At 42.2% G+C, this 23,680-nt stretch overlaps 1 protein-coding gene and 1 pseudogene across 1 annotated transcript; both read right to left on the bottom strand.

Annotated features, from left to right (window-relative positions):
* Nucleotides 1-363: 363 nt before the first annotated feature.
* On the bottom strand, nt 364-13,862 carry SLAMF7 (SLAM family member 7). Its single transcript, XM_059902812.1, has 7 exons — nt 13,808-13,862; nt 6,381-6,713; nt 4,818-5,090; nt 4,484-4,600; nt 3,453-3,556; nt 1,267-1,329; nt 364-435 (listed from the first exon to the last, which is right to left on the bottom strand). The coding sequence occupies exons 1-7, from the start codon at nt 13,860-13,862 to the stop codon at nt 364-366; spliced, it is 1,017 nt and encodes a 338-aa protein (XP_059758795.1).
* Nucleotides 13,863-15,538: 1,676 nt separating this feature from the next.
* LOC132352350 (small ribosomal subunit protein eS1-like) lies at nt 15,539-16,318 on the bottom strand (annotated as a pseudogene).
* Nucleotides 16,319-23,680: the final 7,362 nt, after the last annotated feature.

Below are 23,680 nucleotides of genomic sequence, written 5' to 3'. Positions count from 1 at the left end.
GCCCTTGCTTTGAGTTGGCTGATAAATTCCCAATCACATTTCCAGGAGGGATTCTGGATTTGAAGAGATTTCTCAGCAGTGGGTAGGATTAAGAACTCTCTCTTTTTTTTTTTTTTGGCCTCACCACACTGCTTGTGGGATTTTAGTTCCCCAACCGGGGATTGAACCCCGGCCCTCAGCAGTGAAAGCACAGAGCCCTAACCACTGGACCACCAGGAAATTCCCGGATTAGGAACTCTTAAGTCTGAAGGAGCCTAAGGGATACTTTATTCTGGAAGGAAGTCAGTGTCCTTCATTCTTCCTTGATGTTTTTGGTCAAGTCAGTGAATTCTTTTGACCATTTTCTTTGGAACACATGGCTGCTTAGATGACATTCTCATGGGTAAATTGCCTTGGTGTGTCTGGCAACGTGGGCAGTGAGTGGGATTTCTCCACCTGCTGGGCAGACATAAGGATGCAGAACACTGGAGAGGAGCAGAACTATGGACCCCCCCCCAGGAGACCCCACCATCCCAGACACTCTTCATTGCCAAGGGTACCCAACCCAAACCTCTCGCTATGCTTGCTCCCATTGTTTAATCATTTTGACTTTAGAAAAACTACTCCTCAAGCCTAACCCACATTTATCTTGTTGAATGCTTAATGAACTCAACTTTCCTTCTAATAATCTATCCAAACCAACCTTTCCTATTACTAGGCAAAGTGTTTTACCCATCCTCATTTTTCTGATGTGGTTGGGAGAGGAGACAGGAAGGTATCCCTGCTTCTGCCAAGCGTGATCTGTGAAGGAATAAGCTTTAAAAGCTTACTACGTTAGTAGCTTGACTGGGGAGAAGTTGCAAATCACATGTAACATAGCTAGACCATGGAAAAGAAGAGGAACACTCTCCTGCCTCCAGTTTGCTAGTGGCTCAGAAACAAGCCGGAGTTGTCTCCCCAGCCATCCCTTTCTCCCAGGCACAGCCTAAGCCATGGAACTTTTCCCATGCCCTCAGTCAGGATCCTGCTGATTTTCCCTATTGATCCCGCCTGGAACCTCTCTCCTACTCTATTTGTTCCACATTACCCCCATTTTCACTCTTAAAACACAATTCTCTTCTATTCCCCACATACTTGTGTAACCTTAAGCAAAGGGAATGGGTATCCTGGTGTGCCTTTTAGTAACAGGGAAAATGAGATCCCTGGGGCCCAAGAAATTCTAGCTAAACTTGAAAAAGGAAGAAGGATGGGACAGCTAAGATAAAACTCAGCTCTAAAGCTTCTTACCTTTGCGGGTATTTTCACAGTGGAATAAAGTGTATTTACTGCATTTTCCTCTGGTATAGTGCTCTGTTAAAAAACAAAAAACAAACAAAAGAAATCATCACCAACCCCCTGGGTCACATAGACAAGGCCAAAGAGACAACCAGAATCCAGAGAAGGGAAAACAGAGGTGGGAGGAGAGGGTAAGAGAGAAGAGAGGGTTCTGGAGCCAGAATGGGGGAGTGGGAAGTGCTCTTGTCAGTGACTGCTATTGTAATTATTAATGACATTTTTCAAGAAGCAATTGTGGGCTTCCTTGGTAGTGCAGTGGTTAAGAATCTGCCTGCCAATGCAGGAGACGTGGGTTTGAGCCCTGGTCCGGGAAGATTCCACATGCCACAGAGCAACTAAGCCCGTGCACCACGACTACTGAGCCTGTGCTCTAGAGCCCGCAAGCCGCAACTACTGAAACCCACGTGCCTAGAACCCGTGCTCCTCAACAAGTGAAGTCACTACAACGAGAAGACCGCGAACCACAACGAAGAGTAGCCCCCGCTCACCACAACTAGAGAAAGCCCACGCACAGCAACGAGGACCCAATGCAGCCAAAAATAAATAAATTTTAAAAAAGAAGAAATTGCATTATTTTAAAACTGTATCTTGTTTAAATTACTTAATAAATATATAAGATATATTAAGTCCTATGAGCTATGAGCCTCCTAAGGTGATTAAAGGATAATTTGAAATCATATTGTCAATGTTGGAAATAAACTTTTCCATCAGTCAAAAGAGCTTATGGAGCAAATCAGAAATGATGACTAAAGGGACAAAACAAAACAAAACAACGACAGCAATAACAAAAGCTCCTTCCAGGCTGGAGAAAAATATCCTGGGTCAGTGAAATTTATTTCACTGGACAGTCACTGGACAGTCTTGTGGTCTCCAGGGAATGTGTCTTGAGCAGGGGAAGAGGGAGGATGGTGATAAAGTGATCAATTTTGACAGAAGCCGGGCTGAGTGAAGCACAAAGAGGTCGCCCCTGTGAGGAAGGAAGGAGCTCTCAGGACACCAACAACTTCGAAGAGGAAACATAATATCTCCTCTTGGAAAAGTTGTGGATAAGTGTAAGAAGATGCATCCTGATCAGGAGACACTGAAGGCTGGAGTAAAACTAAGATTTTTTTTTAAGTTAATTAATTAATTAATTAATTTTTGGCTGTGTTGGGTCTTCGTTTCTGTGCGAGGGCTTTCTCTAGTTGCGGCAAGCGGGGGCCACTCTTCATCGCGGTGCGGTGCGCGGGCCTCTCACGATCGCGGCCTCTCTTGTTGCGGAGCATAGGCCCCAGACGCGCAGGCTCAGTAGTTGTGGCTCACGGGCCTAGTTTCTCCGCGGCATGTGGGATCTTCCCAGACCAGGGCTCGAACCCGTGTCCCCTGCATTGGCAGGCAGATTCTCAACCACTGCGCCACCAGGGAAGCCCAAAACTAAGATTTTTGAAGCTCCAAAGTGCTTTTATTTCTTCATTAAGTGGGCCAATGTGGAAAGGACACTATGACCTCTAAGGAGCAAGCCTAGCCTTGGCTGCAATGATTTTTGCCAGTGGACATTTTGAAGCTGTCTACGTAGTTCCTGTCTCCAAATTGTCTCTTGTTATTTGTATTTCTTTAAACCTTAGTCTTAAGATTTTCTTTTCAAAGAGTTTTCTTTGAATTAACCTTGTGTTCATTCACTGCAGCTTGGCGACCCACACTTGGGAAGCCTTGAGTGAGGGCCCAGAGCCACCATGGACCCTCTGAGCCCCCTCCTGATGGTTCCTTGAGTTGCCTCAGAGGAAATGGCATCTCTAAAGCCAGTTTTCTGACACCATAACTCAAACATCATGTCAAAGTCACATTTCTCTACCCGCCATCCTATGCAAAAGGAATTGGGTCTGTTGAGTGGCCATTTTGAACAGTGGAGGGGAAGGAGTGATCCCGTAGATCACAGTGTGAACGTTACTGGCTAGGTCAGAACCAGATGCTCCAGGGGCCACCAGTTCCTGCACAAGAGAGAATCCATAAATACTTGGGGGAGACACAGGTACATTGGGTTTAAAGGGTTATACATTTTCATTTCCCATGTTGCCCAAATCCATGAAAAAATCTCAAGTAAAACAAGGAGGGCCTCAGAGAGGAGAATCAGGCCCCAGGAAAGATGGGAAAGAACTCACATTAAAGTAAGAGATTATGTCATACTCCGAGGTCTCTTCAAAAGCGGGGGAGTAGTTAAGAGTTTCTGGATGAAGGTTCAGTCCCTTCTTCTCTTCAATGAACTCTGAAACCAAGATGGGAGAGAATCAGAGCTGGCTCCTCCTTCCACTGGCCACCCTCATTGGCCCACCATCTGGATGACCCACTTAGGGTGGCCAACCATCTTGATTTCCCTGTAACTCAAGGGTTTTCCAGGACATGAGACTTTCAGTGCTAAACCCAGGAACCCCAAGATGAACTGGTCACCCTCATCACTTCACTTCCCAATTTCTGGACAAAGGCAACCAAAAGAGGAAGCAGAGGAGATCAGAAATGCTTTTACAGTGTTTCCAGGAGGGAGAGAATATCTCAAAGTCTGCAGTTCATACCCAACCAGCGCTTAGGTCCCTCCCCAATACCCTGAGTGGACAGTATCAGTGGGAACCCGAGAAGACAAATCAGCAGGGTTTAGGGACACAGAGCATGGGGTACAGCCTGGAGAAAGACAGAGAAAGGCTTCTCCAGGAGTAATGTATCTAGACTGAGGTGGGGAGTAGAGAGAAGTCTCTGGAGTTGATCCAATGGAGAGAACAGGGATGGATTGGGGGCTCTGACAGGGATGGGCTGAACGGACGGTGCTGGTTTGTGGACCTCAGAGTTGGAGGCCATGGCCTCCCAGTCAGGGGAGCAGAGTCAGCAGTGTGTGACCTGTGTCAGCAGGAGGGATACACTAGTAAGTCCCTCTGGGGGGAAGGAGAAGGGCAGGCACTGGAGAAGGAACTAGGAGAACCCTGGCCTTAGGAGAGAAGTTAAGGGCTCAGGTATTCTCTCCACTCCAGAACTAAGGAGTACAGATGGATGGTGCTGTCCTTTAGGGCAGAGATGATGGCTTCTTCATTTCTGCATCCTTAGTGCCTAGCACCAAGCTTGGCACACAATCCAACATACTGTTGAATGAATGAGGGAGAAAATGCATGATTGAGGGTGAAGACAAAAATAGTTTATGCTGTACCTTTTCTTCTTTCTCTTCGTATGATCAAAATAATTAGCACCAGTGCAATGAAACAGAGCAGGATGAGTGACAACAGGAGTTTGAGGATCACAGAGGTAGCCAGGCCACCAGCAGCACCTTTAAAGAGAGAATGGATGGAGGCACAGGGCAAGGAGAAGAGTCAGCTAGGGAAAATGACCCAACTTTTGGAGCAATTGTAACCTTCCTCCCAGTCTGATGACTTCCCCAGGGCTTCCAGTTTTCAGAAAGGGCTTGTTCCCATGGGGGACCAGGAGCTGAAGAAGATATAGGTCCTAAGACCAGTGGCTCCTGGAGAGAGAAGAGAGACAGTCACCTTCACAGAGGTTCCAGGCAAAGATGGGGTTTGAGGAATTGCTGCTGATGGGGTTTCTGGCCATGCAGATGAAGGTCATGTCCCTTTTCTCCTGCCTCCAGGATATGGGGAGGATGGAGCCACTATGAGACTCATTGGTCGCCTGTCCCAGGGACTTCCAGCTGTAAGTTACATCCTCTCCTCCCTGTTCCATGGAACATGTCAGATTGGTTACACATGTGCCATTCTTATTGTTCTGCAGACCTATGATGACTTTGGGCTTTGACAGGTGCTCTGTAAAAGAGAAATAGACAACCAAGTGTGGAAACTATGCCCATAGCCCTCCTTTTTTCTGCATTATTCTTGTAAACCTTGGACCTGAATCTCCCTGGTGTGCTACAGAGTGGAGAGGAAACAGTAGTTCAGAGCAGAATTCTCATTCTTATCTGGGGAAGAGAACTATCTAGGTCAGATTGCCCACAGCCATAAAACAACAACAATAGTAGTAGAAATATTTACAGTGCAACAAGAATGAGCTGCCATTTACTAAGCACAGACATATGGCAAGCACTGTGTTAAAAGCATTTTAGATGTTCATTAGTTTTATCTTTTTTGGAGGCTCCCTATTCCCCTGTCCTCAGGCTTCCTTGAAGAGACTCACTTTACTCTCTAGGAGAGAACAAAGGTATTGGAGCAACACTTCTGGTTCCCCTCTCTACCTTGTGCTCATTCTTTCAGAGGATGAGCAATTGTTTCATTGCTGAGATGGTGAGTCTGACATCCCTCAACTACATTTCTCTATTTACATATTTGAGCTGTTATGATTGTTGTGTAAATGTGGTTTGCTCTCCCCCCACCCCCCCACCCCACTAGTTTGCCTGCAGAATGCATGTCTTCCATTCTTTTCAACTATGTCTATATGGAGGACACATCTGGATTAAGGTGCATGGTCTACCTCCTACAAGCAAACCTGCAGGCCCATCTCCTGGTGTCCCTGATATTGCAGCTCAGTGAGAGAGGCAGCTATTCTTGTAGCTGGTTGAGTAATTGTTTCATAAGTTCATTTTCCCTGAATAGGCACCAAAGTCTAGACTTGGGAGAAAGTATTTTTATTATCCAGCTTTACCAGAAAAAACAAAGCTGATATTTTTATCTTCCTTTCTAATTCTTGTGTCTATTTCTCATTTGGTTAGAATATTCAGGGGAAGAGGTGTGATTGATAGTTATACCTGATAATCTTTCTAAGATAGGTATCACTTTACTCCCCATTACAGATATGGAAATGAAGTTTCAAAGAGATCAAGTAATTTGTCTAAGGCCATGTAACTAGTAAGTAGAGAAGCCAACATTTGACCTGCGTGATTGTCACTTCTCATAACGCCTATCTGCTCCACCACAGTCCTTCTTACAGAATCTCTAAGAGGGGACTTCAAGGGTTGACTATATCTACTTCATCCACGCACGAGTTCCCTCTTCCACTTTATTGCCAAGGGTTTATCCAGCCTTTGTTTGAACAGCTCCAATATCAGGGAGTTCACCATTTTAAGAAGGCAGTCATCCACCTTTGGAACTGATTCTGCTCACCATAGACACGCAGCTCATACTCCTGGGTGAGGGGATCCTGGAGGGTTGAGCTGTATATCTCCACACGGTAGACACCTGAGTCATTCTTCTTCAGTTTGCTGAGCCTCAGGGAGTAGCCTTCATGTGGGAAATTCACCCTTTCCTTGTTACGATGTTGGGTCACTATGATAACGGCTTTTTTGTCTGCCAACTTTGGCTGTATGGTGACGAGAGTGGTTGTGTTGAAGACCCAGATAATGCTGTCAATTGGATCTACTGAGAGATTCAGTGGGAAAGTCACAGACCCACCAAGGGCACCAACTAGCTTCTTCAGTACTCCAGAGGCTGCTGGCCCTGCAGAAACAGAGAACCATAAAATAAACCTGAGTTCCTGCCCTTGCCACCAATTACTCACTCCCTTTAGGTCCCGGAAAGGTCCCAAGAAACCCTCTCAGTCTAACCCAACCAGTCCTGGGAAACCCTTTGGAACCTCACTCACACAAAGGCACTGAGGTCAGAACTCTCTGCCTGAAAGGGGTGACTACAGGCGAACCCACCCCATTCCCAGAGATCTCTGGCTGAAAAGACCAAGCTCTGAGGTAGACCATGACGTCGGCTGCATCCTTGACAAGTTCCTGTGGGGTGACAAGTGGGAAGGTTACTGTCCAAGCTCCATTTAGGACTCCCAGATTGCTCCTGGGAGAGCTGATTGTGTTGCAGATGAAGAAGGTAGCAGTCTATCTGACCTGGGGCAGAAGTTCTCAAGCACAAACCAGGGCACCAGGAGGCAAGCTCTAAGTTTTTAAAGATAGTGGTAGCTTAGAAGTTTGAGGATGATTTATCTTTCTATTTTATGGTAGATGGAAGTGAATTCAAGATCATCCCCAAATGAGGTTCTCATTCACTTGAATTCCAATATCCTTCCTTGAGTGGAAAGGAAAAGGGTGAGTGACTGGGAGCTCTGGAATATGCCCAGGCTACCTTGTGATGTTTACCCTGAACTATCAGGAATTGTAGTAGGGCTTTACTGCTCCCTGCCTCCCAAATTTCTGTTTCACTGCAATCTTAATTCACCTCAGAAAGCATGACTTGCAAACAACCATCACTGATTTTGTGGCTCCAGGTGAAAAACAGTTAAGAATGTCTGCTGGAAAAGCTTCCAGAAGTGGTCAACTGAGCAGCAACCTAATAAATAGCTCATGGGCCAAACCTGGCCTGCCCCCTGTTTTTGAAAATAAAGTTTTATTGGAACACAGCCATGTTCTTTCCATTGCACATTGTCTATGGCTGCTTTTCCACTACAAAGGCTGAGTTGGATAGTTGTGACAGAGATCATACTGCCTGCAAAGCTTAAAATTTTAGTATTTGGCCCTTTACAGCAAAAGTTTGTTAACTGGATTTGATTTAAAAAAAACAAACCTGAGATTCAAAAAAACCTAAGTAGCTTTTCCAAGGGCACAAAGCTAGCAGCTGATAATTTCAGGATTTAACCCAGTGTCACTGCAGCCCTGGAGCCTGGACTCTTTCCTCTATGGCTCAATTTGAGGGTCCCTTGGCATTTGTGCCAGCTCCAGCCCTTTCCATTAGTCCCCTTCTTCAGTTCCCTCAAGGGCTCAGGTGTCAAATCTGAAGCCCTGGGGTCTCATGGAATCCCGATTTACCATTCAAGTCCTTTGGTGACCTTCCTTCAAGTACAAGCTGCTCTACCAGTGCCCCCAGATTAAGGGAATCTGGTGTTACCAAATGTTGACCTAGCCCCTTGATAACAGGTCTTGGATCTTGACCAAATTTTTTGCTAAATTTATCTCTAAAAGTACTGGTTTCTCTTCCTGAGTAAATTCCTTTTAGGAGCTGATTCCTGTTTTCAAACATTTGTCCCCTATAATTTATATATATGCATATATACTTTGGATCACTCAAGCCTTTATCAAGTCATCCTGTTAAGTAAGCTGAGTTTCCAAAAAGCTGCCCTCCCTGCTTTTCTAATACTAAGGGAGGATGGTTTCTCATTACTCTCTCTTTGATCATCTCATGGGGTGTCAAAACATTTCCAGTAAATGTTATAGACAAGACCAGTTTTATTTGAATTTTTGATTTATCAATTAATGTATTCATTCTTTTACTTCAACCATGAGATGGAAGGGGTGAATATTTTGCAGTCAAATAAAGATTGGATATCACTTGCCCACAAGTAGGTGCAATTCTTGGATTAGGGCATCTTTGAGTATTTTAATTTGCATGTGAGGTTTGGGGGACATGTATATGTCAAGGAGGTGACAAAATTGTAAGGATGTGGCTTTAGTGTTTTAGCATGTGTGCGTGCACTTAAGCCATGAATAATTAATTGTTCTTTTCACATCTTTGTAAACATGGTGCTATCTTCCTAGGGTACATTTTAAGAAATGTTAATTGTGTGGAGATATAAGAAAATATCTCCAAATACATTGTTCCTTGTTAGAGTGAAATTGGAGGACAATACAGTGCAAATTGCCAACATGAACCTAGATGGAGGATATTGTTCTATCTTTATTGTATCTTCAGGGTGAGGAGAAGAGTCATAAAAGAAGAAAGTAGTTCCATGCCATTCCCTAAATATGAGCTCAGACGTTAGGGGGCTGGGTTGGTTAAGTCCTAAGCAGTTTTGTTTCCTCTTCCCAGTTGACTGTGAAAGGGGATCCAGAAACAAGACACTTCTCTTCTCAGCTTCTAAGACTGAACTGAAGCTCCCCTTTCTCTGATGGCTTCTCCACCTGTGGTGTGTGACCCTATAGGGTTTTACCATGTCTAGGTAAGTCATGCTCTGCTCATTCAGTCATTCCTTCCTTTAACAAGAATTTGTTTAGTTCCATACTTGTGCCTGGCACTCTGTAGGAGCTGAGGGTATAACTGGGGAGCAAGATAGTCATGATCCTTGCACTCATGGAGTTGGGAGAGAGTCATTAAATAAGTAACAACATATGCTGTGAAAGGGGAAATGACAGTACTTAGGGAACACATGATGGGGGTGGGGGATGTAACATGACCTGTGTGATCAGAAGGCCCTAGAGAATGAGTAGCTACTAGCACCTATCTACAAGGCCAGGGAGGATTGGGCCCCATGAGACTCATCTACCCTCCCACCTGGATTAATGTGGTGAATGTTGTAACTTGCCTCCTCTGTATACATTTCACTCCTTCCTCATTTTTTAGCAACCATATGGTTTGGTAACTCAACTCAAGTGGTAGCCTTCCTCTGCATAGTAATTAGTTCAGGGGTATCACATGTCCCAGGTTGATTGTATCTGAGAGAAGCCCAGGGCTTTTGTTCCTAGGGCAGCAAAAGTTGATGCTGTGGGAAGATATGAAGCCTTGGACTGCCACCCACTTACTACCACCAGACAAGCAGTCAGGGCTCCTCCTTCAGCTTATCCCCAGTTTATGTCCTAACTCACGCTTTTATTGGTGTTTTATCCTTTTCTGTGTCCATCTAAACCTTATTTAAGACCCATAAATCCTAGTTCAAAGCCCTTCCCTGAGGAAGGCTTCAACTCTTTCTCACACCTACCCTCTGAAATTCCACCATGAATGTCACTTCATTTTCCACTTTATATTCCCCATGAGGAGCTATTCCCCTGGGTGGTGACTGGACATACCATTTTGCTGTGAGTTAGCGGATCATTGATCTACAGGCATTAGGTTCCAGATCACCTGGTGATGGGGTCTGGAGTCTCATCCAGGGACGGGTGGAGATGGCCTCTTCTCCCAGGCAACATGCAGCAGTGTAAAAAAGTTAGAGGTCTGGCCTAACTGGGGGTCAGGAGACCTGGGTTCCATTCTGGTTCCTCTGTAATAATAACTCCAGCAATGAATACTTGGTTTAATGGGTATTCTCGTTCTTGATCCTCAAGTCAACTCCATGTGATAAACGTTAAGCTGCACTTTATAGATGAAGACATTGGGGCTCCAAGATGCTGAGTGACTTTCCCAAGGCCCCAAACTGGAAAGTGGCAGATGTGACATGAGAAGCTAGTGCGTTCCCCCATCTCCTCTAGAGGCCTGCATTCTTTCCGCTGCTACCTCCCACTACCACTTTGAATTTCAGTGTTCTCACCTCTCATAGGAGAAAAAGAATAACCTTTATTCACCAGGATTTAGGGAAGGATGAAGGGTGAATACAGATGTGAAAACATTTTGAGAAGTACAGAGCAGTCTGAGACACGGTGGGAGGCAAGAGGGAACGACAGGCAGTAGTGCTATAAGGGACAGGCTTTGAGAAAGCTTCCCACTTTTTGGTCTCATTTCTGCAAGAATAGCTAAAAGTGAGATTTCCCAAAACTTCTTTGGATGGCTTCTCAGTAAGGTAAGCTTCTTAGAAGGTGGTCTGGACCCTAACGCCTATACATCAGTCACTGGCTAATTCACAGCAAAAGATAAGTCCAATCACCACGCAGGGAGATAATTCCTATGGCAAGCATCCCCACCAACCTACTTTTGGAGGTTGAGGGAGCTGGGACAGGAGACCCTTTGCTTTCTGCCCTGGCCAAGTCTCAGGTATTTTTGGCACCAGGAGATTCAGCCCTAAGATGCTCTTCATAACAAGAACGGACAACAGCTCTTCCCTTTTGCCACCTGCCTTTCCTTTTGGCTGTCACCTCCTCCCCTTAACCTGTTCCCCCAAGGCTCATGTGTTGAGTGGAGGGAGGGAGCCAAATTAGGAGGAAGGGACACCATCAGTACAGCCAGAATCAAGGGATGGTGACGTAGGAGGAAGACCTCGGCATAGCAGAGTGTGCAAAGCCCACCTCCTGCTTGCCAGCCCAGTCCCCGAGCACCTCTTCCAGTACTGGGTGCCTCTATCAGAATGCACCAGCGTGTCATGCCACCCTCACCATGGAAACCAAGGACCAGAGCATCTCAAAGCTAGGAGGAATTTTAGGGACTACTTAGTCCAATCCTATTTTATAGATGAAGAGCCTGGTGCTCTGAAGGTTATAGTGATGTGTGCCAAGTGAGTGGAAGGTCAGGATTAGTAACAAGGGCTCCTAAGGCAAGGTTTCCCAAGCTGTGCCCCTGCTACCTTTGAGGTCTGTGGCAGTGCCTCAGTGTATTTCTTGGGAGCTTAGATGGAGGTCAAGGGGGTAAGGGATGGAGTGGAGGCTATGGAACTCCCCCCTCCATCAGGGAGGCTTCAATTCTATGCATCAGAGTTGTTTGTTTCTGTGTAAGTTTTCTTTTTATAAAAGGAAACCACTGCTTAAAAAAGAAAAAAACGACTTTGGAAATTACTGCTCTTTACCCAAATTCCCCTTAATTAATGTACTTGGAAAGGGCATTCACAATCAGTACCATGTAAGATGTACATAGAACAGAGGCTGGCAAGCCTCCCAATTCACCAACTACCTTTTCCAACACTCCAGTTCTAACCTGCAACATTCATATTCAAGTTTCCTACTGTTCTGCCCCTCACTCATCTCCGAAACGCTCCTCTTGTTTGTCTTTTCTGGTCTTTTTCAACACCTCCCCAATACCTCCTCACCCACTTTTTCTGATTTCCTTTTATAAACTGTCTCCTCAACCTTACTGTATCCTATAATCATCATAAAATTGTGCCCATTTTCCAGATGAGAATACTGAGGCGGCAAGAGTTCTTCCTTGGTCCCTTTGAATTTGGCCAGGGTGATTTTTGTTTGGTGCTTTCACATCCTGGAAATGGAGTTTCCTACACTTCTTGGGCATTTCCAGTGCCTACCTTGGCCTCATGTACCTGGAGAGGGAAGGAATCTCTGGGGAAGATTCATCTCAAATACACATTTATTGAGCACTTTTTCTGAGGGTACAATATTAGGCCGTTAGTCTGGTGTGATGAAATGAGCACTAGCTTCGGAAACTCAGTCTCTGTTCTACCTCTTAATAGCTGTGTAATCTTGCCTAAGACACTTGACCTCTCAGAGCCTATTTTGGGGATAATAATATCTATCTTATAGACTTGTGAGGAGATTGTATGAAAAATGCCTTGGACGTAACAGGAGCTTAATAAATGGTGATTATTATTATATTGTTTTGCATTTGATATCTTATTTAAAACATCACAATAATTTGCAAGTTAAGTTTCATTTTCTGTTACATACTTGTAAAGACCGAGGTTCAAAGGCTAAGAAACTTATCCACAATAATATAGCTACTAAGTCAAACCCAGGAGTTCTTCTCCAGGGCCAGCACTGCTTTCACAGTCCTGCCCACTGGAGGCTCTACGACAATCTCAGATTGTTCTTTCAGTCACGGAAGGTATATCACAGCCTCCTGGAGCAGGGTGCACACTTGCAACTTGCACCTTGCTGCCCCAGGTCATGTTTCAGGTGGGCACCTGGGTTTTGAAAAGTCCTGCCATGTCCTCCCCCATTTCACCATCCCCAAGTTCCACTTCTGATCACCATTTCCGTTCAGGGAGTGGTTTTTAAAGTAAGGGTCAGTTCCAGGACCAGGTGCTTCCTAAAATTGCAAACTTTTAACGAACTCACGGAGGGTGAGAGTCTGTTGATGCTGAACAGTTCAAGAGGCCAGGTTGCAGGGAGGAAAGGATTGGGAGCCCTGACTTACTATGAGGGCTTGGGCAGGTCTCTTCTGGCAGGCCTGGGGCACACATAAATGAACCAGCCACACCAGATCCTCAGAGGGAGACCTCATGGTGGTTCTCCATGAGTTTGATGACCAGAGAGATATTCCTAACTTATGGGGTTCCTGGTCCTTTCTGAGAGCCCTGAAGATAGTAACATCTTGAAAGACTAGAATACCTGTGACAGGCATAGAAAAGTCCTCAGCCCTTCATGGCATTAAATATAAAGTGCCTACCTATGAGTTGGTTTTCTAAGTAGAGACTGATTGGGTTACTTGGGTTAAGAGAGAAAATTCAAAGGTTCTCTGCCATCAGTATGATTGTTAAATGCATAATAATTTAAAATATTTTTCTAAATAATACATATTTATATTTACATAAATATAAAACATAGAAGTATATGTATAAATGTTATAAATATATTTAAATTAAACTATTTTAAATATATATTTCTAAGTAAATAAATATACACCTGTACCATCTCATTTTGTTTTAAAAATTACCCTCAAAATGAGGGAGGGCTGAGGTCCGAGGAAGATGACATTCTTCATCTATTTCATGGCAGAATCCAGATTAGGACACAGGTTTTTCTGATACCCAACACCACTTCTTTCAGCCCTTCCTTCCCTGGGACAGTCAGAAGGACAGTCAACTCCCAAAGTCATTCCTTCTCCTCTCCCTCCAGTCTCTTCCTGCCCTCTGTGAGCCAGAGACCACAGGATATAAAAAGCAATATTAGATGAGGGAGCAGAGCCTCCTAAGTTGAGCCAGAGGCCCAGAGTGGAGCCAGGAGTCTGGAGCTACATGCAGGGTGAGGTAGGCAGTCAGTAAAACAGGAGGATCTTGCTGGACTCACCTGTGAGCTGGCAGAGGAGAAAGATGAAGGCGAAGCGTGCTGGGGAAGCAAGCATATTGCTCTTTGGATGTCAGTCACTAAAATGAACCCACTTCCCTCTTGTAGTCACCCTCTTATATCTCTTCCCCTGCTGGGATTTTAAGTAGGTGGGGTCATGAGATTGAGAATGAGTCATCTCAATTTTCTCCATATGGCCAGCTTTTTCTGTTATACCATGTGACCTTTCAGAGGTTCAGAATAGAGAACATGGAAGGAAATAGAAGGTTATACGGAGAACAAAAAGGTGGCACTGGGGATAATAATAATATCTATTGAGCTTTGTTAAGTACCAGGAGTACCTGCATTTTTAAATTTATTCTTCATAGCAGCCCTGTGAGTGAAATACTACCATAATGCCTAGTTTACAGATGAGAAAATGAAGGCTTAGAGTATAGTACAGCAAAATTAAGAAGTTCTTTTAATCAAAAGAAACCATTATAATAGTAAAAAGGCAAGCCATGTAGTGGGAGAACATATACATAATACATTTAATCCACAAGAGCCTTATATCCATAATATATGGTTGTCCAATTGTTCCAGCACCATTTGTTGAAAAGACTGTCCTTTCTATATTGAATTGCTTTTTATTTTAAAATTAATTTTTATTGGAGTATAGTTGCTTTACAATGTTGTGTTAGTTCCTACTGTACAGCAAAATGAATCAGCTATACATATACATATATTCCCTCTTTTTTGGATTTCCTTCCCATTTAGGTTACCACAGTGCATTAAGTAGAGTTCCCTGTGCTATACAGTATGTTTTCATTAGTTGTCTATTTTGAATTGCTTTTATACCTCTGTCAAAATGCAGTTGATCATACTTGTGTGGGTATATTCTGGGCTACCTATTCTGTTCCATTGATTTATATAATGTAGTTATTGATATATTATGGCTTAAGTCTGCCATTTTATTGTTTGTTTTCTTCTTGTTTCTTCTGTTTTTTTATTCCTCCGTTTTACTTTCCTGGGCATTCTGTAGGTTACTTGAATATTTTTTAAATAATTCCATTTTGATTTATCTATAGTGTATCTTGAGTGTATCTCTTTGAATAGATTTTTAAATGGCTGCTCAAGGCATTACATTAAACATACGTAACTTATGGTTCACTGATGTTGGCTTTTTACCAGTTCAACTAGCATGTAGAAACATTACCCTTGCAAGATTCCTTTACCATCACTCCTTAATAACTTATCTTAACTATATCCTCTCCACGTATTGAGAACCATATCAGGTAATGTTATAATTTTTGCTTCAATTGTCAAATATAACTTAGACAACTCAAGAGGAGAAGGATAGGGAATTCCCTGGTGGTCCAGTGGTTAGGACTCAGTACTTTCACTTCCAGGGCCTGGGTTCAATCCCTGGTGGGGGAACTAAAATCCTGCAAGCCGCCTGGTGCAGCCAATAAAAAGAAAGAAATGAGGAGAAGGATAGTCCATGATATTTAACCCATATTTTTACTCTTTCCATTGCTCTTTCTTTATTCCTGATGTTCCAAGTTTCCTTCTTTTTTCTTTCTGTTTCAAGATATTCCTTTAGCCATTCTTTTAGGGTAGGTCTGCTGGTGACAAATACTTTTAGTTTTCCTTCACAATGAGGATGTCTTGATTTCACCTTCATTTCCTAGGTATAGAATTCTATTTTTTTTCACAAATAAGATCTTTTATTTATCACCATTAGAAGTCTGATTTTTAAACAGATTCTTGGACTGGTGGCTCATATCCATCAGTTCATTCAACTTTAGCACCTGCTGCATTCCCAGTAGCTTTTCCAGAACTACTACCTTCACTATGTAGCTCCATGAGTTTTCCCAATTCAAACTCGGGTTTCTTCAGCATTTTTACTTTTCTAACAAAGACATCATGGAGTGGATAAATAGATTGGAAGGCCTTTTCTGTCTTTCCCAATGCTGCCTGGAATGAATTTATTTACCCTCTTTCAAGTCAATTGTCTGCACCTCTTGGGTCATGATTTTCATCATCTTCTTGCGGATCTGGAGGAGGACCTTCTGGTATTGGGCATAAGAGGTCTTCCGAATCTGATTGTTGTGTTTTTTAGTAAAACCCATACAGAATAGACGAAGCAAATAACCATAGGTAGTCTTGACATCAATGTGAGCTTCAATCATGGTCTGCCATTTTTTGACCATGGAGCACATTTTGTCTTGGGTAAGATCCATGCCATGGAAATTAGTCAGGCAGTTTTTGTCCTGAACATCCTCAGTAATTAGCATGAATTTTCTAAATGCAACTTCATCATTCTGCAGATCAGCAAAGCTCACTTCAAAAATATGACCCTTGAGGCCATCAGATGCGATTTTCCTTCCTTGAGTTCTCATGACTAGTGTTTTCCCAATATTTCTTATATTGAACATAGCTGGTGCTTTCACATCATACCAATCTTTCTTAGAAAATGGGTCAACAACTTTCTTCTTGGCTCCCTTTTTACCACCCTTTGTAAGGCGCTTGTTCTTGCTGACCCTGGGTATAGAATTCTAGATTGACAGTTCTTTTCTTTCAGCACTTGAAAAATGTTATGCTACTCCTCTTGCCTGCATTGGTTTCTGATGAGAAATCAGCAGTCATTTAAATTGTTTTCTCCTGTAGTTAATATGTTGTTTCTCTCTGTTATGAAGATATTTTTTCTTTTTTGTTAGTTTTCAGCTGGATGATTATTATGTGTCTTGGTATGTATTTCTTTGAGTTTCTTTGGGGTTCATTCAGTTTCTTGAATCTGTAGATTTATGTTTTTGCCAAGTTTGGAGAAATTTCAATACTTTTTGAATACTTTTTCTCTTTTTAGCCCAGCATTCTTATTTTTTCTCCTCTCATTCTGAGACTTTGATAACAAGAATGTTAGATTTTCTATTATTGCCCCCATAGAGCTCTGAGTCTCTGTTAATTTTTTTCAGTCTATTTTCTTTCTGTTGTTCAGATTGGGCATTTTCTATTTTCTATCTTCAAGTACACTGATTCTTTCCTTTATAATCTCCGTTTTGCTATTAAGCCCATCAAGTGACTTTTAAATTTCATTTACTGCATTATTCACTTCTAAAACTTCCCTTTGTTCCTTCTTCATATATTCTGTTCTCTTGTTGAGACTTTCTAGTGGTTTTGTCTTTTTTCATTTCCAGGGTTTTATAATTACTTGTTGAAGCATTTTTATGATGGCTGCTTTAAAATCCTTGCCAGATAATTCCAACATCTGTCATCTTGGTTTTGATTCCTATTGATTGCCTTTTCTTCATTCAAGTTGATATTTTCCTGGTTTTTGGTATGATGAGTGATTTTTGACACTGGGGTGGTGGGGTAGGTGATGTTATTACCACTGGGTGGTTGTGAAAATCCAAATTCTCCCTTGTCCTTGCTCAATAACACCCCAAGCAAGAGAGGGAAGTACTGCCTCATTACTTCAGGGTGGGAATGGAAGTTCAGTCTTCCAACTCAGCCTCTTCTGATGTCACCCCAGTTGGGAAGAGGAGGGATTCCTCCTTACTGCCAAGAGAGATGGAGGTCTAGGCCTTCCTCTTGGCCTTGCTGATGGTGTGGGGTCCCACATTTTTCCAATGGCATTTGGCCAGAATAAGGTGATTATTGCCTAAAGGCTTCTGTCTTGCTAGGCCATCTCTTTTCTCATCCTTTGCCAAGAGAGAGAAGAGTTCTCTTGGGATTGGCATTTCTGGGTTACAGACTTGTTTAACACACAGCCCAAGATATATACATGACAAAAAGGAAACCCAGGGAACTAACCACGATGTCATTCCTTGGATCTTGAGGTCCCTAACCAGCACTTCTTCTCTCCACCTTTTAGAGTCTTCTTGTGTTTCTGTTTTATATATAATGTCCAGGGTTTTTATCTGTTCTTGGAAAAGTAGAGAGAAGTGTGCCCACTTCATCTTCTCTGTAATGAGTAGTCTGATCATGTGTTTTTATAGCCTTTCTAATATATCTATCTATCTATCTTTCTCTCATTGAAATAATGGTGGAATCTTTAAAAATGACTCCTTGTTAATTGGTAAGATCTCAGAAGATTTAATAAAAACTTGGTAAAATTCAGCACTCACTCATAATTGCAAAAATTTGTAGAAAACTACAGCAAACATCATATTTAGGTAGTGAGCCTTTAGAAGCAATACTATCAAAGTCAGGAATAAGGCAAGAATTTCTCCAGTTACTGCTACTATTTATTAATTAACTGGTGTCTTGGCCAAAGCAATGAGACAAGAAAAATAAAAATGTATGTGGATTAGAAAAGGAGACACAAATTATCATATTTTTAGATCACATTACTGCTGATGTAGAAAATCCAAAGGAATATGAAGGCAAATTATGAGAACAAATAAAGGAGTGAACAGGACTCCAGCAAACAACCATATCGTATACGAGATATTTTTCTAACTTGACTCACAGGTTAACACTTGTTTACTAATCTTGACATAGTTCAAGATTACCTCCTAGTAAGTCCTCAGTAAACATTAGCTATTATTTTAATTATAATTCATTTAAAATAGCTTCTAATCAGTTATAAAGAGCCAGGCCTTGGGCTGTAAGCATAAACAGATGAAGTCCCAGTCTTTTTTTTTTTTAAGTCTTTATTGAATTTTTTACAATATTGCTTATGTTTTTATGTTTTGGTTTTTTGGCCGGGAGGCATATGGACTCTTAGCTCCCTGACCAGGGATCGAACCCACACCCCCTGCATTGGAAGGCAAAGTCTTAACCACTGGACCGCCAGGGAAGTCCCCTAGTCCCAGTCTTTACGTGAGGAATGCTGGTGAGCCATATGCCTGCTGTGCATCTCCACTTGCCCTCTGCCCTCTGCACTGATGTTCCAGCTCCCTCCCCACTGCAGAAAAGCTACCTGACCCCTTCAGGTAGGCCACAGCACTCCTAACTGATACCTCATCTCTGATTCCCTGACTCTTTGCTGCTATCTGCTGGCACAGATATGTGTGCCATGTGCCAGGCTTAGGTAAGAGGGATGGGAGAGGTAGGTGGGAGACTGAGGGTGTGTGTAAGTTGACAAACATGGAGATGTCTGCTATGTCTAGTCTCTGTTTTCACAGAGCTCATGCCACCAATTGTAAATTCTGACATTATAATCATATACAGTAGTCCCTTGGTATCCATGGGAGATTGAGTCTGGGACTGCCCACTCCATACCAAAATACCCTGGATGCTCAAGTCCTTTACAATCACCCTCTGTATCTGTGGGTTCTAGAAACATGGATATGGAAGGCTGACTGTAATGTAAATCTTTTTCAAAAAAGGAGGGGGGGATTTGGTAGAAAGCTCAACATATTTCAGTTACTTAGCAGCTGTGCAAATTAGTATAAACAGATTTACAAATCACTTTGGGAGCCATTTTGTGGAAATTTAGGGTGATTTTTATATAAAATACTATATTTTGATGTAAAGAAGGTAGACTGTGTTAGCACATTAAGATGAAAATCACATCAAATTGATACTAAGACTAGAAAGCACACTGGAAGAACTTGCTACCATTTGCCCCTGACAAGCTGTGACCAGCTCTGATCTCATGTAAGTAGTCAGTATTGACTCCACAGCCAAACTGGACAAATGAATGCAGTTACAGTTAGTAAAAACTCACAAAAAGAACACACAGGTATTGTGATTAGCAAGTGTATAGAAAAATTCAGTGTTAGAAGAGACAGGAGTAGAATGAGCAAGATGGTGGTGTAGGATTTTTTAGTGCCTGTCCTCTCCTAGAAACATCAATTTGAACAACTCCAGTGGCTCCAGGCAGCTTCTGTGACAACAGGCTCCTGGTGGACTCCAGTGAACCCAGCCTCCTGGACCACCCCAGAGCAAGGCAGCTCCCTTAGCTCATGACTACTGTGGCCCCAGCTCCCAAACAGCTCCCATGAATCTAAACTCCTATGAACCCAGACTCCAGCTGGGCCCGTGCTACCACACCCCAAGCTGCCAGCCTGCCCCAGTGCCAGGCTGGCCCCTGCAGACCTAGACTTTAGATAATCTCTTACAGACCCAGGCTCCTGGTCTGCCCCAGTGCCAGATGACTTCTCTCAGACCCAACCTTCAGGCCAGCAGCTGTGGCCTCAGGCTCCAGGATCACCCTAGGTCCAGGCCAATCCCCATGTCCCCAGCCTCCAGGCTGGCTCCCACAAAACCAGGTTCCTGGCCCAAACCAGCACCTGGCTGGTCCCTTTAGACCCAGATGTCAGGCTCATCTCACTGGTACCTGGAGCCTTGGTTGACCCCTGTGGTCCTAGAAGACAGGTCTTCCCATTTGGACACAGATCCCAGGCTCCCCACCACAGACTTATGCATCAGACCCACCCAAGTGAACCCAGGCTCCAGGCCCAACCCATGGACCTAGGCACAAATGAACCCAAGCACCAGGCCTGCCAGTCTGCTGACCCAGGCACCATACTTGCCAGTCCAAGGACTCAAGAAGCAAGCCCACTCAGGATCTCTGGATCTCTGGATGGGCTGACTGGTAAAGGGTTTTGCCTGCTGAAGCTAGTCTTTAAAGACTGGAAGAGGTGCCTACTTCCTCAAATGTGCAGACACCAATTCAAGGCCACAAGGATCATGAATAATCAAGGAAACATGACACCATCAAAGGAAACTAATAAAGCTCCAATGGCTGACCCTAAATAAATGGAGATTTATAAAGTATTTGACAAAGAATTCAGAATAATCTTCTTAAATTCAGTGAACTCTAAGAAAACACATATAGACAACTAAATAAAATTAGGAAAACAGTGCAGGAACAAAATGAAAAGTTCAACAAAGAAATAGAAACCATTAAAAAAAAAAAAAAACCAAAAAAAAACACCCCAAAACAGAAATCCTATGTTGCAGAATACAGTAACTAAACTGAAAGAGTCCATAGAGAGCTTCAACAACAGACTCAACCAAATAGAAGAATTAGTGAACTAGAAGACAGGTCCTTTGAATCATTCTCTCAGAGAATAAAAAACAATGAAAAAGAGCGAAGAAAGCCTATGTGAATTATGGGCTAACATTAAAATAAAAAATCTACACATGATTGGAGACCCAGAAGGAGAAGAGGAGGAAAAAGGGGCAGAAAGCTTACTTAAAGAAATAATGGCTGAGCAAGATCCTTTTTGACCCACCTCCTAGAGAAATGGAAATAAAAACAAAAATAAACAAATGGGACCTAATGAAACTTAAAAGCTTTTGCACAGCAAAGGAAACCATAAACAAGATGAAAAGACAACCCTCAGAATGGGAGAAAATGTTTGCAAATGAAGCAACTGACAAAGGATTAATCTCCAAAATTTACAAGCAGCTCATGCAGCTCAATGTCAAAAAGCAAACAACCCAATCCAAAAATGGGCAGAAGACCTAAATAGACATTTCTCCAAAGAAGATATACAGATTGCCAACAAACACATGAAAGAATGTTGAACATCACTAATCATTAGAGAAATGCAGATCAAGACTACAATGAGGTATCACCTGACACAGATCAGAATGGCCATCTTCAAAAAATCTGGAAACAATAAATGCTGGAGAGGGTGTGGAGAAAAGGGAACCCTCTTGCACTGTTGGTGGGAATGTAAATTGATACAGCCACTATGGAGAACAGTATGGAAGTTCCTTAAAAAACTAAAAATAGAACTACCATATGACCCAGCAATCCCACTACTGGGCATATACCCTGAGAAAACCATAATTCAAAGAGTCATGTACCACAATGTTCATTGAACCTCTATTTACAATAGCCAGGACATGGAAGCAACCTAAGTGTCGATCAACAGATGAATGGGTAAAGAAGATGTGGCACATATATGCAATGGAATATTACTCGGCCATAAAAAGAAAAGAAATTGAGTTATTTGTAGTGAGGTGGATGGATCTAGAGTCTGTCATACAGAGTGAAGGAAGTCAGAAAGAGAAAAACAAATACTGTATGCTAACACATATATATGGAATCTAAAAAAAAAAAAAAAAAAAAAAAAGGTTCTGAAGAACCTAGGGGCAAGACAGGAATAAAGACGCAGATGTACAGAATGGACTTGAGGACACGGGGAGGGGGAAGGGTAAGCTGGGATGAAGTGAGATAGTGGCATGGACATATATACACTACCAAACATAAAATAGATAGCTAGTGGGAAGCAGCCGCATAGCACAGGGAGATCAGCCTGTTGTGTTGTGTCCACCTAGAGGGGTGGGATAGGGAGGGTGGGAGGGAAATACAAGAAGGAGGAGTAATGGGGATATATGTATATGTATAGCTGATTCACTTTGTTATAAAGCAGAAACTAACACACCATTGTAAAGCAATTATACTCAAAGATGTTAAAAAAAAATAAGAAAGTTCTAAACAAACAAACAAACAAACAAACAAAAAGAAATAATGGCTGAGAATTTCCCAAATCTGGAAAGAGATTTTGACATCCAAGTTCATGGAGCTAATAAGTCATGGACATGTTGGTCATTTATATGTCTTCTTTGGGAAAAATGCCTATTCATGTCCTCTGTCCATTTTTAAATCATATTTCTTTCTATTGAGTTGCATGAGTTCCATATATATATATTTTATTGAAGTATAGTTGATTTACAATGTTGTGTTACTTTCTGCTGTAAAGCAAAGTGAATCAGTTATACATATACAGATATCTACTCTTTATTAGATTCTTTTCCCATGTAGGTCATCACATAGTATTGAGTAGAGTTCCCTGTGCTATACAGTAGGTCCTTATTAGTTATCTATTTTATATATAGTGGTGTGTATATGTCAATCCCAATTTCCCAATTTAACCCTCCCCCCTTTCCTCCCGGTAACCATAAGATTGTTTTCTACTTCTGTGACTCTATTTGTTTTGTAAATTAGTTCGTTTGTACCATTTTTTTAGATTCCACATATAAGCGATATCATATGATATTTGTTCTTCTCTGACTTACTTACTTCATACTTTATTCAGTATGACAATCTTTGGTCCATCCACGTTGCTGCAAGTGGAACGATTTCATTCTTTTTTAGGGCTGAGTAATATTCTATTGTATATATGTACCACATCTTCTTTATCCTTTCCCCTGTCAATAATCATTTAGGTTGCTTCCATATTTGGGCTATTGTAAATAGTGCTGCAATGAACATTGGGGTGCAGGTTGCATGAGTTTCTTATATATTTTGGATGTTAACCCTTTATCAGATGGTTTGCAAATACTTTCTCCAATTCAGTAGGTCACCTTTTCTATTGTTTCTTTTGCTGTGCAGAAGCTTTTTAGTTTGAGGTAGCTCCACTTGTTTATTTATGCTTTTGTTGTTTGTTCTATTGGTGTCATATTCAAAAAACCATTACCAACACCAGTGTCAAGGAGTTTTTCAGCTATGTTTTCTTCTAGGAGTATCACAGTTTTGGGTCTTACACTTAAATCTTTAATCCATTTTGATAGTTTTTGTGACTGGTATAAGATAGGGATCTAATCTCATTCTTTTGCATGTAAATAACCAGTTTTCCCAGCACCATTTATTGAAGACTATACTATTCCCATTGAGTATTCTTGGCGCCCTTGTCAAATATTAGTTGACTGTATATACGTGTGTTTATTCCTGGACTCTCAATTCTGTTCCACTGGTCTATGTGTCTGTCTTTATGCCAGTACCACACTGTTTTGATTACTATAGCTTTGAAATAAAGTTTCAAATCAGAACATGTGATGCCTCCAGCCTTGTTCTCCTTTCTCAGGATTGCTATGGCTACTTTTGGTCTTTTGTGGTTCCATATAAATTTTTCTATTTCTATGAAAAATGCCATTGGAATTTTGATAGAGTTTGTACTGAATCTATAGATGGCTTTGGGTAGTATGAATATT

This window comes from Balaenoptera ricei, chromosome 1 (genome assembly GCF_028023285.1).
Source record: "Balaenoptera ricei isolate mBalRic1 chromosome 1, mBalRic1.hap2, whole genome shotgun sequence".
Taxonomy (NCBI): domain Eukaryota; kingdom Metazoa; phylum Chordata; class Mammalia; order Artiodactyla; family Balaenopteridae; genus Balaenoptera; species Balaenoptera ricei.
This window is presented reverse-complemented; position numbering and strand designations above follow the sequence as displayed.